This window comes from Leopardus geoffroyi, chromosome A1 (genome assembly GCF_018350155.1).
Source record: "Leopardus geoffroyi isolate Oge1 chromosome A1, O.geoffroyi_Oge1_pat1.0, whole genome shotgun sequence".
Lineage (NCBI taxonomy): Eukaryota > Metazoa > Chordata > Mammalia > Carnivora > Felidae > Leopardus > Leopardus geoffroyi.
In genome coordinates this window covers 156,893,569-156,908,342 of record NC_059326.1, presented here as the reverse complement: position 1 = coordinate 156,908,342, position 14,774 = coordinate 156,893,569, and the positions used below count along the sequence as shown (strand labels likewise).

At 38.2% G+C, this 14,774-nt stretch overlaps 1 protein-coding gene across 17 annotated transcripts in view; it reads left to right on the top strand.

The window, feature by feature from the left end:
* MCTP1 (multiple C2 and transmembrane domain containing 1) overlaps window positions 1–14,774 on the top strand; it is a 534,160-nt gene that overhangs the window by 188,458 nt on the left and 330,928 nt on the right. For 2 of the 17 annotated variants that reach the window (XM_045498430.1, XM_045498421.1), the window contains exon 1: window positions 1,468–1,692. The exons of 13 other annotated variants lie outside the window; for them this stretch is intronic. In XM_045498430.1, the coding sequence (XP_045354386.1) occupies window positions 1,636–1,692 (57 nt within the window). In that variant the 5' untranslated portion in view covers window positions 1,468–1,635. Of the gene's footprint in view, window positions 1–1,465; window positions 1,693–14,774 lie in introns of those variants that run through there. 2 more of the 17 variants (XM_045498444.1, XM_045498412.1) reach the window with 2 other exon arrangements.

The following is a 14,774-nucleotide window of genomic DNA, read 5'->3' as shown; positions in this document are numbered from 1 at the left end:
AAATCTTGACTACAAGATCTCTGCCCTCAAGTTTCTTACATTATTGTTAGGGGCCGCAGACTATAAACAAATGAATGAGTAGAGGAGAACTTTCCAGGCTGTGACGCACTATGAAGGAAATAAAAAGGATCCTGATAAGGAAAGTAATTGGGGAAGGTCATGTCTGGTGAAGTGGTAAGGGAAGACCTCTCTGAAGAGAGAATGTTTGAACTGCAAGCTGGGAATGAAGAATGAACCCCAAACTCTAGGTCTGTGCTGTCAGATGCAGTAGCCTCCACCCGTTTGTGGCTATTGAGCACTCAGTTGTGGCGACTTTGAATCAAAATCCGCTATAAATGTAAAATACACACCAGATCTCCAAGATTAGTATAAAAATTATAAAATATTTAATAATTTGTGCGTTGAGTACATGTTGAAATTGAAATATTTTAGATATGTTAGAGTCAGCATTGTTAAAATTAATTTTACGTATTTCTCTTTACATTTTTAATGTGACCACTAAGACTGTAAAATTATATATGCAGTTTACTTATGTGTCTTTTGAACAGTCCTGGTCTAGGTGGTTTCAATTTGCTATAAATGACATGTGCTTTTTCATCGTTTCGTCCTTGGTCATGCCAGTGGCAACTGAATTTATGTAGTAGATTTTTCTCCAAGGATATAAGTGTGTAATATTCATTGACTGAGGTGTATAAATATAATAATTCAATGTGTGATCAAGCTTAATAAAGCTCAGAGTTAAGAGGTAGTGGGTGGCAGAGAAAGCACAGAAAATTGCCACATTCACTAAAGGAGTTGTGTCATTAGTCATGTTCCTTTAGAAGTGCTCACAAAACAGATAAAGGAGGGCTCTGAGCTGGAGAGGTAGGCAGAGCGAACGGCACAAGGTAATGACAGCGTGGGACAGGATTTCTGTGGGAATGAGCGAGAGCAAACCACAAAGATCTATTTCCATTCTCTGCTTCGTGAAGGAGATTCTGTTGTGTTGTACAGAACTGCCACTTCTTGCACGTTAAAACGGAGTTTTCTTCTACACATTGTTTTTGAACTGAGAGGAACGTTAGTGACTTTCGCGTGCCTCTCTCACGTCTCTGTCAGGGCAATGGTAGCAAGTTCACACACATTTAATAACATTACATTAATTCACTGCTGAGAGCAAGCAGAATAGTTTCCTTTGTGCCATATTGTTCTCATTTCCATTCGTGGCTTGTGCCACAGGGAAGAAATTAATCACTTAAGAAAATGCACGTTTGTTTGCATTTTGTGAGGGAGGGGGTGTTTGGGGGTGGGGGGAAAGGTTTACCTTTTAGTTTGTAAACAGTTTGGGACCCCACATGTGATGATTGTTACGTAATCTAACAGTTTCGTGAGGGGGAAACTCTACCCTTACTGGTTTGAGAGGGAGTTGAGTCATATCCTGTGAATGTGAGGCAACAGTATTTAAGCATCACGGGTTCCTCTTACTTTCATTCTAAGTGGCTGCAGTTGAGAGCAGCAAGTGCTGTCTGTGAAGAGGCTGTTACCAGCCCTTGGAGGTGAACAGCCTCTCCTACAAGGATTCAGGAAAGAAAGCCAAGTCTGAATATGCAGTTCTCTCACTGGAATGAAAGATGTTTGGTCCATTTCTAATCAACTATGCTAGACACCTGCAAGCCGAAAAGTGCCTGCAATTTGCCATTTGTTTATAATAAGGTAAGCTCCACGTTTTGGTTTACTCATCGCATCAGGACAGCCTGGAATTAACGTGGCAGTTTTCGTACATGGTTGTGCTTCAGAAAATGCCTTCTCACGGGTATTGAAGGTGGCATTCGAGTTGCTAACACAAGTAATTTTAAAGTTACAGTTTAATCCATTTGTGAAATACTTAATTTAAGAGATTGATATTTTCTTTATACTAGCTTTTTATGAAAAATGTAATACCTGAGAAGCAGAAACGCTGTAGTAGTTTTGTATCATTTTAGGTCTTTTTTAAGGATTAAATAGTACCAGGATCTTTTCCCTTTTGTCCCCCCTTTTTGCTACTTTATGATCTCCGTTAAAGATGAAATGTGCATAAAACTCACATGATTATGCTTGGATTTTACTCTAAATAACCATAGCTTGCCAGCTATATTTCTCCACTGCAATAAAAAGTGGTCTTAGTCATAGGAAGTTTAGGGTTGAAAAGTAATGAAACTCTCCTTCCCTTTCTTATTTGGCTTTCTGTTTAAGTAAAAGGCCACCATATTCATAAACTTTGATTGATGTGTCAACTTTAAAATGTGTATGAGTGTATCACAAGCCCACTTCCTCAGTTGCTGTTGGAGACACTCATATATAAATCGTATGGATAGAAAAATCTGTGGATAGAAAAGTGAATGAGAGGTTTGTTTTTCAAATTCTTTAAGCTTGTGGCTGAGAGGCTGGGGTGAAAGACAGGAATGTTGTCTTGGGTTTTTACTGATTGAAGAACCAACATCGAATCAGAGACTAACAGTGGTGTCTGGTGTCACATAACTTTGAACACTCATATTTAAGACCTTTGAATTCTTTTGAGACAGAAAAGGTTAATTTGATTTTGAGGGCTATAGCTGTGAATTTGTAAGTTATTAATGAATTGAGGGATTTTTTGTAGTTTAATGACAGTTGGCATTAGAATACTTTCTTCTTGATTATTGACCATTGTCATGCTTAGAGATTGTTTCATTTCTGTTCAAAATTATACCCATTACAAAACTGCTATATTCTAACTACACATGGAAATTACTTTTCATTAGATATATATTGAATAATTCATGGTTTTTTTTTTTGCAAAGGTCAGGGGGTCAATGAACTAATGGAAGGCATGTAGTTTTCCTCCTCTTTGAAGGGGAAATTCAAATTAGTTCAACTTCCAAACATATTTAATGGCAGTGTTCCAACTTGAGAAAATAAAAAAACTTTAAGGAAAATGACTTAGCACAATGAAAGCCTTTGGGGCCATGCATAGTGAAAAAGCACATATCCCAAAAGATTAGAATACAAAATGTTATAAGTAGAATATCCTGATATCGAATCTGTAGCAAACTCTTTTTTTTTCTGGCAGAAAGGGACCTATTCTGGTTAGTTACAAAATCTGCTTGACTATTTTCCCTCAAACTATATGTGAATTACTAAATGTCAATAGAAAGAATAGCATATATCTACATCAAGACAAAAGCATGTATTATTACACTTTGCATAGTGTCCGATTCTTAAATATGGATTATAATGGCCATACAAGCTGTTGTTATGGATTAAAACTCAGACTGTTAAAATGTTGTGAAATCAAGTTTTTACAGTATGCTCTGTTTCAAATATGGACTTAATTATTTATGACATTGCACAGCCAACTGGTAATTACCTGATTAGATTATCAAGGCATCTTGCTTCTCCTCCTTCGTTGCTGTGATCCCCATTCTTTGACTATATTCTTTACACTTCCAGAAGGGGTGTGGGTAAAGTGCAGGGAGAGAGAAGGAAAGAAAACAAATACACACACAGTGTAATTTTTCTGTGTCTCACTTCTCAAAATGGCTTTGATGAAGAAAGAGTTTAGATATAATAGCTAAAATGAGTCTTTAGATAACCTGTGGATCTTAATTAGTCAGGAAATCCCTTGTCCTCTGAGATGAGGAACAATTGGGAACTTGGTTCGGAAAACCTTTTTTTACCTTACAGGATTGTTTGCAAAGATGGAACAATTTCATATCTGTGTTGTATTTTATTAACTGTAAGGTGTTAGGCATATTTTTGAGAATTTTTTTGTCTTCCTATAGTAAAGGAGCTGATGAGATATCAAAGATACTCAGAATTCCACTCTGGATTTAGAATATTTCTTTTCAGTAATAAAAGTCTCCTTTTTCTTCTCTTTGTAAACTACTTTACTGGTTAATTTCCAACTTATATAAAAATATTTTGCAAGGATGAGCTCCAAAACTAAAAACCAAGAACCAAAATTTACCTAAGTCTTGGTGCTGTTTTAAAATTTCAAATATCTCCTGGAAACTCATCGTCACTTAAAAAGTATTTATCAAGTGGCAACTAAACTTAATTTTCAACCTAGAAACAACATGATGTCTCTCAACTGGGGACTACATCAGCAGAAGCACACATGACATTTTTTCTTTGTTTTTAAAGATTTTTCTCTTAGGTGAGGCTTTGACAGGTTCAGGAAATTTTTTTATAGAGTATTCGTTCTGACTCCTGGAAACTGAATCTTTCTGGATGGTGATTTAGATGCTGCTGTCTCTAGTGAATCCTTCTGGATATCAAATGCAACACACTTGCTGGTAAAAATAAGTAGAGATAACTCCACCTATTTCTGAAAATCAGTTTTGAAGATCAAATGAAACTGTTGGCTGTGAGAGTCCTTGTAAATGCCATAGAGCTTACAAATACCACTATCACAAGGTAAGATATACAAAATTACGTTTTTGAGGCAAACTTGATGTCCTCTCACATATTCTCATTTCACAAAGAATGGAATTAAGATCCACAAGAGTTAAGAAAGGTGCCTCACTTTCCTTAAGCTAATACCTGAGTCAAGACCAAAATCTAGGTCTTTCTGTCTGCTCAATTAGCTAGAAATTGATCAGAAAGACTTTTTCTTGAGTTGCATGATTAGCGTTTAAAAATAAATAAATAATATTTTTCACATATTGATGAACATCTTTTTAGGAAGCTATATGCTTAGAGAATATTTTGTAGAAGACATATTGCCTTGTCTATAAGTTGTGTGGGCTGAGGATTCTCTGTTGGATCTAGTTTAATGGAGAATGAATTTTCGGAATGATTATCAAACTAAAACATCTGACTCTTGGAGTCTCTTAGCTTTTTCACAAAGTGTCCAAGCTCTTACTATGGGAGATTGAATCATAAAAGGAGACATGCATAATGAATAGGGGTAAATCTGTAGCTTTTAAAATTGTGGGTAGTATGGTAGATTGTTTTGATATGTTTGTTGAAAGTGGTTAGCAAAAAGAGATTCTCCAAACGCTTATCATTAAAAAGAAATTGGGAAAATTTAAACAACCAGATAGACTTGCAACCATTTCTGTTAAAATCCATCTGGCTATTTCATATTTGTGAAACTCTCTTCTTTATTGGGGACATGAGTTGGGAGAAACATGACTTTCCAAATTACAGAAGTTAAGGATGTGTATCTTACTATACCAATGAACATGATAGGTTTGTAAAGAAAATTTTTCTTTAAAGCCTCTTAAATTAAGATTAGAAGACAGAGGCAGGATGCTTGTGTGGCTCAGTTGGCTAAGTGTCTGACTCTTAATTTCAGCTCAGGTCATGATCTCACAGTTCGTGGGACAGAGCCCTGCCTCTCCGTCCCCCCCCCCACTCCCCCCTCTCTCTCTCTCTCACTCTTTTCCCTCTCTCTCAAAATAAATAAATAAACATTTTTTAAAAATTAGAAGACAGATTAATTGAAAACTTTTTGTATGTTGGTAGTATTAATAAAGGTTATTTTTACTCCAAGGAATCAAAACATGGTCACCATTTCATTTAATAAAATATGTAACTCTTATGAAAGGTATATGCTATCTGCATATCCTATACTCCAACTTGCCGCTTCAGTAAATAAGTGGAATTTATCATTATGCTATCTTATGAACAAATCTTAGCCCTGCATTGTTATAAAGTTCACTGCTTACTTTATCCCTAGAACTATATGAATCTGCTATATAACCTTTAGGAGATAAAGGAAAACAGGTGAGATGAAGATGTAAAAGTCTTTAAACACTTTGCTAAATAGAAATATAAGGTGATATTGGGCACTAGGAGTGTAGTGGGAGGAATCAGTACTTCCTTGTAATATTGACCCCTCCTGTGGCTTTGGAGGTAACAAGTCTTGTGATTTTGTTTTTCTATCTGTGAAGCTTAGAAAACACATTAAAGCCAGACAGTTATCCCACATATCCTATAGGTACTTGGTAAATATTGATTAATGATCCTGTGAACATCAAGGTTGGGTGAAGCACTTTGAACTCATTTTGAAGAGTCTATCCATGTATCATTGGTATAAGTGCCAAGGTTTGTAAAAATATCCCCTTGAGAGAAACCCAAGGAAGAAAGCTTTGGAGATGGTTTGCTGGGTTTTGATTCCATATTAATTTAGTGAAGATAATCAAATCAGTCACTTGGTCTTCCTTTGCTTGAGTCGTTTCACTAGTAGGATAGGATTAGTAATATATATTCATGACAATTTACAGCATCCCCAAATGTAACAAATCAAGTTCTAAATCTCTCACTCCATAAATGTTTTTGTCCAAGATGAAAATAACAGTAATGCTAACACTGAAGTCAGCCTATATAATAGCTTTTTATGAACTATCTAAATTAATGTCTTAAAACCACCTTATAAAATTTGGGCACTATTAATATTCCCACTTTATAGATGGAGAAACTGAAGTATTTAGAAATTTAATGACTTATCCCTGACATCACACAAATAGTTATAGAATGACCAGAATTGAACCAAGGCAGTCAGGTTTCAGAGCCAGGGTACCTGATTACATTTTATGCTGCCTCCAGTTCGAATCCCTTGATCCCAGTAATAGGAAGTGACTGTTAAAAAGTGCCACAGACAAGAAAAGAAATCTTTTTAATGTTAATGTATTCAATCATTTTGATGACTCCAACATTCTCATACTTAGTGAAACGCAGGCCTTTATGAAGCAGAAATATACTAAAATTACTTGGGAATTCATGTAAGATTAAGCTAGCAACAATACAAAATGTGTCTGGAATGAGAAGACATAATAGAGAGTTCTCCTAGGTGATCATAGTCTTTGGCCAAATGAAAATTTTTCCATTTTTTTGAGGGGGTAGGGAGAGAAAGACAGCTTTCAATGTATACATAATCAACTTACACAGTCCCAGAAAAGCTTGTGGAAAATTTTGTGTTTAGAGGAAAGATTAATGTCATGTCGCCTTTTGTCTGGACACTCCATAAACATTTCCTGATGAAAGGCATTATTTGGGGGAAGGAGCACATTGAATGAATGGTAGAAGGAGTTTAGGTCCATTGTGCAACTAGGGTACATTTTGATCTGCTTTCTCCAAAGACTGCACAAATTTTGCTTGAAATTCTTGAGTGGTTTTCAAACCTTCTTGTTTCTTCAGGTTTTGCAGACAAGGACTTACTTCACAGTGTTGTGCACCCTTAGCACTATCTTGGTGACTAATACATAGTAGACTCTCAGTAAGGCTTCTTGGCAAGGTGGGTGGAAGGATGGATGGATGGATGGATGGATGGATGGATGGATGAATGGATGGATGGTAGGGATAAACTGGCACATCTCCAGATCTGCTCTGAGCCATGACTCATGTATCTGAAACTGGATTTGGATCAGACTGTCACTGAGCATGTGGGAAAAGGGAATGAAGTATAAAGTATGAAAGAGTTTAACTCAGTTAATTTGATACTTTATCATATGATGGTTTTCAACATGGAACTGACATAGCCAACTGGTACAAGCCTTTCACACTGTCTCATATTAGTTTCTTTAATTACACATACAAAACATAATTGCTTTACTCCCTTGATTCAAAAGCTAAATGGGGGCGCCTGGGTGGCTTCGTTGGTTAACTGACTGACTTTGGCTCAGGTCATGATCACGCAGTCTGAGTTCTAGCCCCGCGTTGGGCTCTGTGCTGACAGCTCAGAGTCTGGAGCCTGCTTCAGATTCTGTGTCTCCCTCTTTCTATGCCCCTCCCCCACTCACACTCTGTCTCTCTCTCTAAGAATAAATAAAGGTTAAAAAAATTTATGAAAAATGTATGCAAATATATACATATATAGCATATATATTATACATATACAGAGACAGATTTAGATAAAATTAAAAGATCAAAATAAATTTGAATACCTAAATTAATGGGAATTATCAAAGTTTGACTATTTTAGGATTTGTTGTGAAAAATAATCAAAATTGTTTCAGAAGAAACAATTTAGGCAGAGAATTGGAGAAAACAAAGGAATTTTTAAAAATCATTTTTAAATGCTTATTTACAAAAATATATGTTTCTTTCAATCTTAGAAGAAAAGCTTTGTTTTTTCCACAAAGTTTCATTAGAGAGCTCAAACTAAGAAGTCTGGGAACCAAGGGCACCTGGGTGGCTCAGTTGGTTAAGTATCGGACTTTAGCTCAGGTCATGATCTCCCAGTTTGTGGGTTTGAGGCCCCTGTCTGGCTCTGTGCTAACAGCTCAGAGTCTGGGGCCTGCTTCAGATTCTGTGTCTATCTCTCTCTCTCTGCCCCTCCCCTGCTTATACTCTGTCTCTCGCTCTCTCCCTCTCAAAAATAGATCAACATTAAAAAAATACAAGGAAGTCTGGGAGCTGAAATTTATTTAGTATCACTTTTTGAGATATGGTCAATTACTGAGAGATGGTTTTCAAAATAAGAATAGTGACTAAGGATAGGAAATACTGCCGATTTCCAGGGAAGGTGGTTATTGTTTCAAGTTTTTCAAGGGGGGAAAACACAGAAAACTTTCCTATAAAAACATGTGATCAAACGCAAAATATATCCAAGTTTTAGACAATGGGAGCAACTCTATTGGGAAAATTATACATTTGGCCTTGGCCCAAAGCAATAATTAAAAATGAAACACACACACACACAGAAAAAAATCCCAGTCAGCACAAAATCATTGGTTGGATTTTCTTTTTCCTGGTCCTAAACACAGCAAGTAGCATATGTTCACTGTTTGAGGATATTCTCTTCTTTGATGTATAGGTTTCTTGTGTTATTTGAAATGCATATGATTCCTATGGCTCATTGTTTACTGTGGGTGATTTTCCTACCTTAGAAATAGCGGGCTCCAAGTAACAATCAGTTGAAAGTGTTACACTGGATAACAGCAGATCTGCATTCTACACTGTACAGTCTGGGCCTCGTTTTAACATCCCTCAAATGAAGCATTCATCCTCTATCCCTCTCTTGTTTCCCAAAGACTAGGAATTAATTCTGGATAGGATTTCTCCCTCCCTCCCTCCCTCCCTCCCTGCCTTTCTTTCTCTCTCTCTCTCTCTCTCTCTCTCTCTCTCTCTTTTCATTTTCAAATCAGTGGTTACTTTATTTTCAAATCAATTCTGAAACAATTAATTCCAAGTTTATCTAGCCAAAGTGGATGAAAAACTTCTGCTAAGTTCATGCCTAGAGTTTGAGAAATGTTCATGCTATAAATAGATATATGGATGGATGGTACATAAATTAATTAATGCCTCATGACAAATGCATACTTTCTAAATGTGTAAATTGCCACAAAAAAATACTCCAGACAAAAGAAGACTTTGTAGCTTTATTATCTCTTTTAAATATTTTTAATGTTTTCATTTATTTGAGAGAGAGAATGAGAGAATAAGAGAGTGAACAGGGGAGGAGCAGAGAGTGAGTGCGACACAGAATCCAAAGCAGGCTCCAGGCTTTGAGCTGTCAGCACAGAACCCAATGCTGGGCTCATACTCATGAAAAGGGAGATCATGACCTGTGCCAAAGTCTGATGCTTAACCAACTGAGACACCCGGGCACCCCTGCCTCTGTTAAGTATTTGATAAGTTACACTATATATGAATGTTCAAAAGTGTTTGAAAAGTACACTGCAATTCCAAAAGTATGTAGATTACTATCAGGAAGCCGCTAATGTCGACAGGAATATGACTTCTTATAGTTACTTTTAGGAGAAGTTATTGAAGTGATCATTGTTTCAAGCTTTCCCAGGAAGAAAAGAACAGAAAATTTTCCTGTAAAAATACTTGATCACACAACTCTTAGGGTCAAAATATGTAAGTTTTAGACAATGGAAACAAATCTTTTGGAACAGTCCTGTTCTTTGGCTCCTAACATGGCAGGTGCTTTACAACGAAGGGCAGACTCCCCATTTGGATGGTTTTTATGTATCAGACACTAACATAATTTTTTTCAGAAATCAACTAAGGCCTGAAAACTATGTTTGCTGTGTTAAAATATTTTTCTCATCATACCTTGAACTCTTTCTCATTGTGTCTCTTATTTTTGTATGTTTTCAGAAGAGATTACCATTATATTTTACTCTTTTAATTATATTTTTAAACAAAACATAAGGAGAAAGTTAACTAAAACCTAAACATCAGGGGCGCCTGAGTGGATCAGTCAGTTAAGTGTCTGACTCCATCTCAGCTCAGATCTTGATGTCAGGGTTGTGGTGGGTTCAGTCCCTGAGTTGAGCTCTGCGCCAGGTGTGGAGCAAAAATCTAAACATCAGTTTTATTTAAAAAGTATAGTTCAGGGGCGCCTGGGTGGCTCAGTTGGTTAAGCGTCCGACTTCAGCTCAGGTCACCATCTCATGGTCCGTGAGTTTGAGCCCTGCATCAGGCTCTGTGCTTACAGCTCAGAGCCTGGAGCCTACCTCAGATTCTGTGTCTCCCTCTCTCTCTCTGCTCCTGCCCTGTTCATGCTCTGTCTCTCTCTGTCTCAAAAATAAATAAACATTTGAAAAATAATAGTAATAAAATAAAATAAAAAGTATAGTTCAGCATATCAAAGTAGTTCAAAGTATTGTACCATCTGTAAAATTTCTATGATTTCTCCCTTTATCCAAGTAACATGTCATTCATATTCACAAAATTTTGTAATCAAAGGATGCCTTAGAAATCAACTATCTCAACTCTCTCATTTTGCAAATGAAAAATATTCTGGCACAGGCAAATTAAATGACTTTTCCAAGGTTATATACATCCAGCACCTGACAGAGCTGAGCTGGGCATGGGGTTCCTAACATGCAACTCTGCAGTCTTTTTACTGCACTAGTCAATGAGAGCTTCGTTATCTGAAGTTAGTAGTCAAATAGTACATTGGATTTGTACTTCCTTTTAAAAAAAAAATTTGAATGTTCATTTATTTTTGAGAGACAGAGACAGAGTGCGAGCAGGGGAAGGGCAGAGACAGAGAGAGACACAGAATCCAAAGCAGGGTCCAGGCTCTGAGCTGTCAGCACAGAGCCTGATTCGGGGCTCGAGCCCACAAAACTGTGAGATCATGATCTAAGCCGAAGTGGCACGCTTAAGCGACTGAGCCACCCAGGTGCCCCTGCACTTCTATTATTAGAATGTTAATTTTGCACAGCATAAATCAGTTTAAATTTGGCCTAATTTCCTTTTGGCCACTAAACAGTTTTTTACCATATTTTTTGGAAGGGCATATTTTAAGCACAGAGTCTACACAGAAGCTTTTCCTGACACCAAAGAGTTTATCTTTATTCACTTGGCACTGCAGAGGCACATGTAATTACAGGGATCGGTCCACACTTAACGACTTGTGCACACTTAAGACTGGTTGTACTTTTCCGCACCCTCCAACTTTCCAGATCTCAAAACAAATGCCTACATCAAACTGTCAGAAAACTTCATTGTTGCAAATTATTGTGTGAATAAACAGCATACTTATTTATTGGAATCATTTTACCAAATAAGTGGCAACAATTACTAACCAATGGCTGTCCTAATGACTACACTTTTGTCATTAAACTTGGTAATGCATTGGAAGTTCCAGCCCCATTGCCCCTCTTTTGGTTGCTCGTGGAGAAGCGGCATGGCCACAACCAGGCAGCACCCTCAAGGGGGCAGGGTGCTCCTCCACGCAGGAGATCCCTTTAGAAAATGGCCTAGAAACCAGGTAATGTGGTCTGCCCTCCTGCTCTTTGGAAAAGAACCAGAAAAATGGTGTCCCATTTGGCTTCTCATTTGCAACTTCAGTGAGGCATGAGGGAGGCAGATTGTTTTCCAGAGTATTTTTTGGAATGCCGGTTCTGTGAAAATGGCATTCTATAATCAAATAACTTTGGGAACTGTGATATAGTGTGTTCCCGTATTGCATATTGACACTAGAGGCAAAAGGCATGTACTTTAGGAGCTCTAAAGGGGGGATTTGTTTAACATCCTCTAACCCACTTTTCTCAAACAAGCCCATTTGCAAAATATTACTTGCTCCTATCATGGAACACGCTTAAGAAACACAGATAAACGTTCCCCTCGGTGATCAAATGTCCTAAAAGAGGGTAGATTGGGGGTGTCTCTGCCCCTACAAGCCCATAATGTGAGCACAGTACTGAGTGAAACTAGTGTTTAAACAGTAGTACTGAATAATTATATTCTATGTGTGTGTGTATATGTGTATATATACATATACACACATATTACTGTGTTTGTTTAGAGCAAACTGCTTACTTTATGAGTGATTTAAGGAATTTTTAAGGTAATTTTGACTTTGAGATTTTTACCTCATTCAGTAATATCAGAACCATCTAAAATACCATATTTCTGAACTGGTTTGATCAAGAAACCATGGAAGCTCAAGGCAGGGAGTTATGAAATTCCAAAGTGGGAGGTGGAAAAGATTTCATAGAAATTCTCCTTAAGCTGGATCTAGAAGGAGGTGCTGTCATTTTCCAGGTGGATAAGAACACAGGTACAGAGGCATGGCTTAGCACAACAGTTCAGGAAACTGGTGTTAAAAAACAAAAAACAGTATTTTTGGAGTCTAAGGTGAATAGAGGGGAACAGCTGGTGAGACAGGTCAGTACAAGTCAGTTCATAAAGGTCTTTCAATGCCATGCTACAGAACTTGGCCTTCACCTTAAAGGGTAGTGATTATACAACTAAATGATGCATCACATTTACCGGAAATCTTTTTCAAATTGTGTGTACCCAGGCCTGATGCCCAAGCGATTCTGATTGATTAAGTTATGGGTAGAGCTCAAGAATGTAAATCTGGAGAAAAGCACTCAAGGAATGGCAATGTCCATTCTAAGCTGAGACAGCTTGAGGCACCAAAGAAGCATTTCAGGGAGGGAAATGTAATTGGCATTTTGTAGGCTTTGAGGAGGAAGGTTTGAGAGGAATGATTTCAAAGCCAGGGAAACCCATTTGGAGGTTCTTACATCAGTCTGGGCAAAAAACAACAAGGGCAACAAAGGCAGTAATAGGGGAGTGGAATGGGAAGGATGGGTGTTACAGATTTGGTCTAGATCTGCTCCATCTAGTATTTGGCGGCTAACCATAAGTGTGAGTGAGAAGTGTCCAGGTTTCTGGCTTGATGATGCTGACAGTCATGGCAGGAAACCCAGAAGGGGTGCACATGAATTCTTGTTTTTTCTTCATTTTTCCTCTTCATCTCCAACTTTGTGTCATGTCTAGGATGCTCCCAACTCATTGCATGGTCAGCTTCTTCATAACTTTGCAGCCATCAGACATTCTTTGCAACTGAGCACCTCCCTATTGGAACAAAACAAAACAAAACACCAGAGAGACCCTCATCAACTGGTAGAGCTTTCCCAGGACCAAGAGGGTACTTGGGGAAAACTTTTGAGCATGAGAGTAACCATTTGGGGAAACAGAGGGGGATGAAGGATCTTTGTAGGAGAACTCACAGAATACCCTGTACTGTGAATCTAGTCAGGGCTGTGATCAGCCACTTCCCCACTCTATAATCCGTGAGGTTGGAGGGGTAGGAGGGAGGTGTTAGAGGATAACAATCACAAAATGCAGGCAAGAATGGATGTCCTCAATCCTGAGCCAAAGGCTCCCAACCATGCCTGAGCAGCAGAAGGAAGTTGAGACATGAATCTGGTTGAAGAGGAAATGGATGAGGTGAGGAAGCTGAGATTCTGCTGAACAACCAAAACTAACTTTGGCAAGTGCCACAATGTGAGCTTGGCCTTCCTCTGCCAAGACAATGGGAAAAATAAGAGGCCCTCTGGTGTGGAGATTGGCGAACTCCCTGAAAAGGATGATGGTTCAGCTGTACAGCATGGGTGGGCTGGTAAAAGAAGGTCTTGTGAACTGTGGTATGACATGGGGTAGTGTGACAAGCTGTACTGAGGAGCAGAAAGGGCATGTGGAAGAGGACTTGAGAAAGAGTCTCTCGTACATCCAATGAAAACAGCTGGAGCTAGAAGACTTGGGTTTGAATCCAGACATATGATGTGACCCTGAGAACATTATGTGACATCTCTGGGCTTCAGTTTCCTGCTCCTAAAAAGAGAATAAAAGTACCTTCTTTGGTACTACCTAGGTAACGCAGGTCAGATGTGGAGTATGATGTGGATCCTCTCGTGCTGCCAATATTTCCACCTCATCAGTTCCCAGCCCCTTGCAAGTTATTACAATTCAAGCATATTCTCGTCTAGTGGCCTGTGGAGTGATCAATTCATGTGAGACAGTCTTGGGCAAAAATTGAAAAGCCTGTACTATGCAGGGTAAATTTGACAGCACAGTGATTGATGGGACTCTTGTTCACAAGCTCTTGTTTCTATTTCCTCAGCCTTGTATAATTTGTTCAGGATTTATCCAACTAGGGTTAGGAAGGTGGGATTTAATGTACTGCAGAACTGATCAAATGCTTCTTGATACTGATTTTATCAGAACACAAGAGCATCTTGTCAAACTCTGTTCTATTCATGGGGAGGGGAATGGAGTCCATTGGTGCCTCCAGGACTATATGTTTAGTATCAATATGCCAACCCACCCCTGACTGTCCCCCACTCCTCCACACACAGAGGAGACTTGTAAGGTGTAGTCTCACATTAGAGTCTCTGATAATGTCCAGTAGTGAAGAAGCTTGTATATCAGTTAAACGTATTTACTCTAAAGCAAGACTTATTTTTCTCATGGACCTATTAAAATTAAAAAGAGTACGAGTAGATGGACTTTGACGTGTGCATATTTCTGTCTATTCTTTTTCTTCTTGGAGGTCCCACAGAGAAGTAAAATCTGGCAAT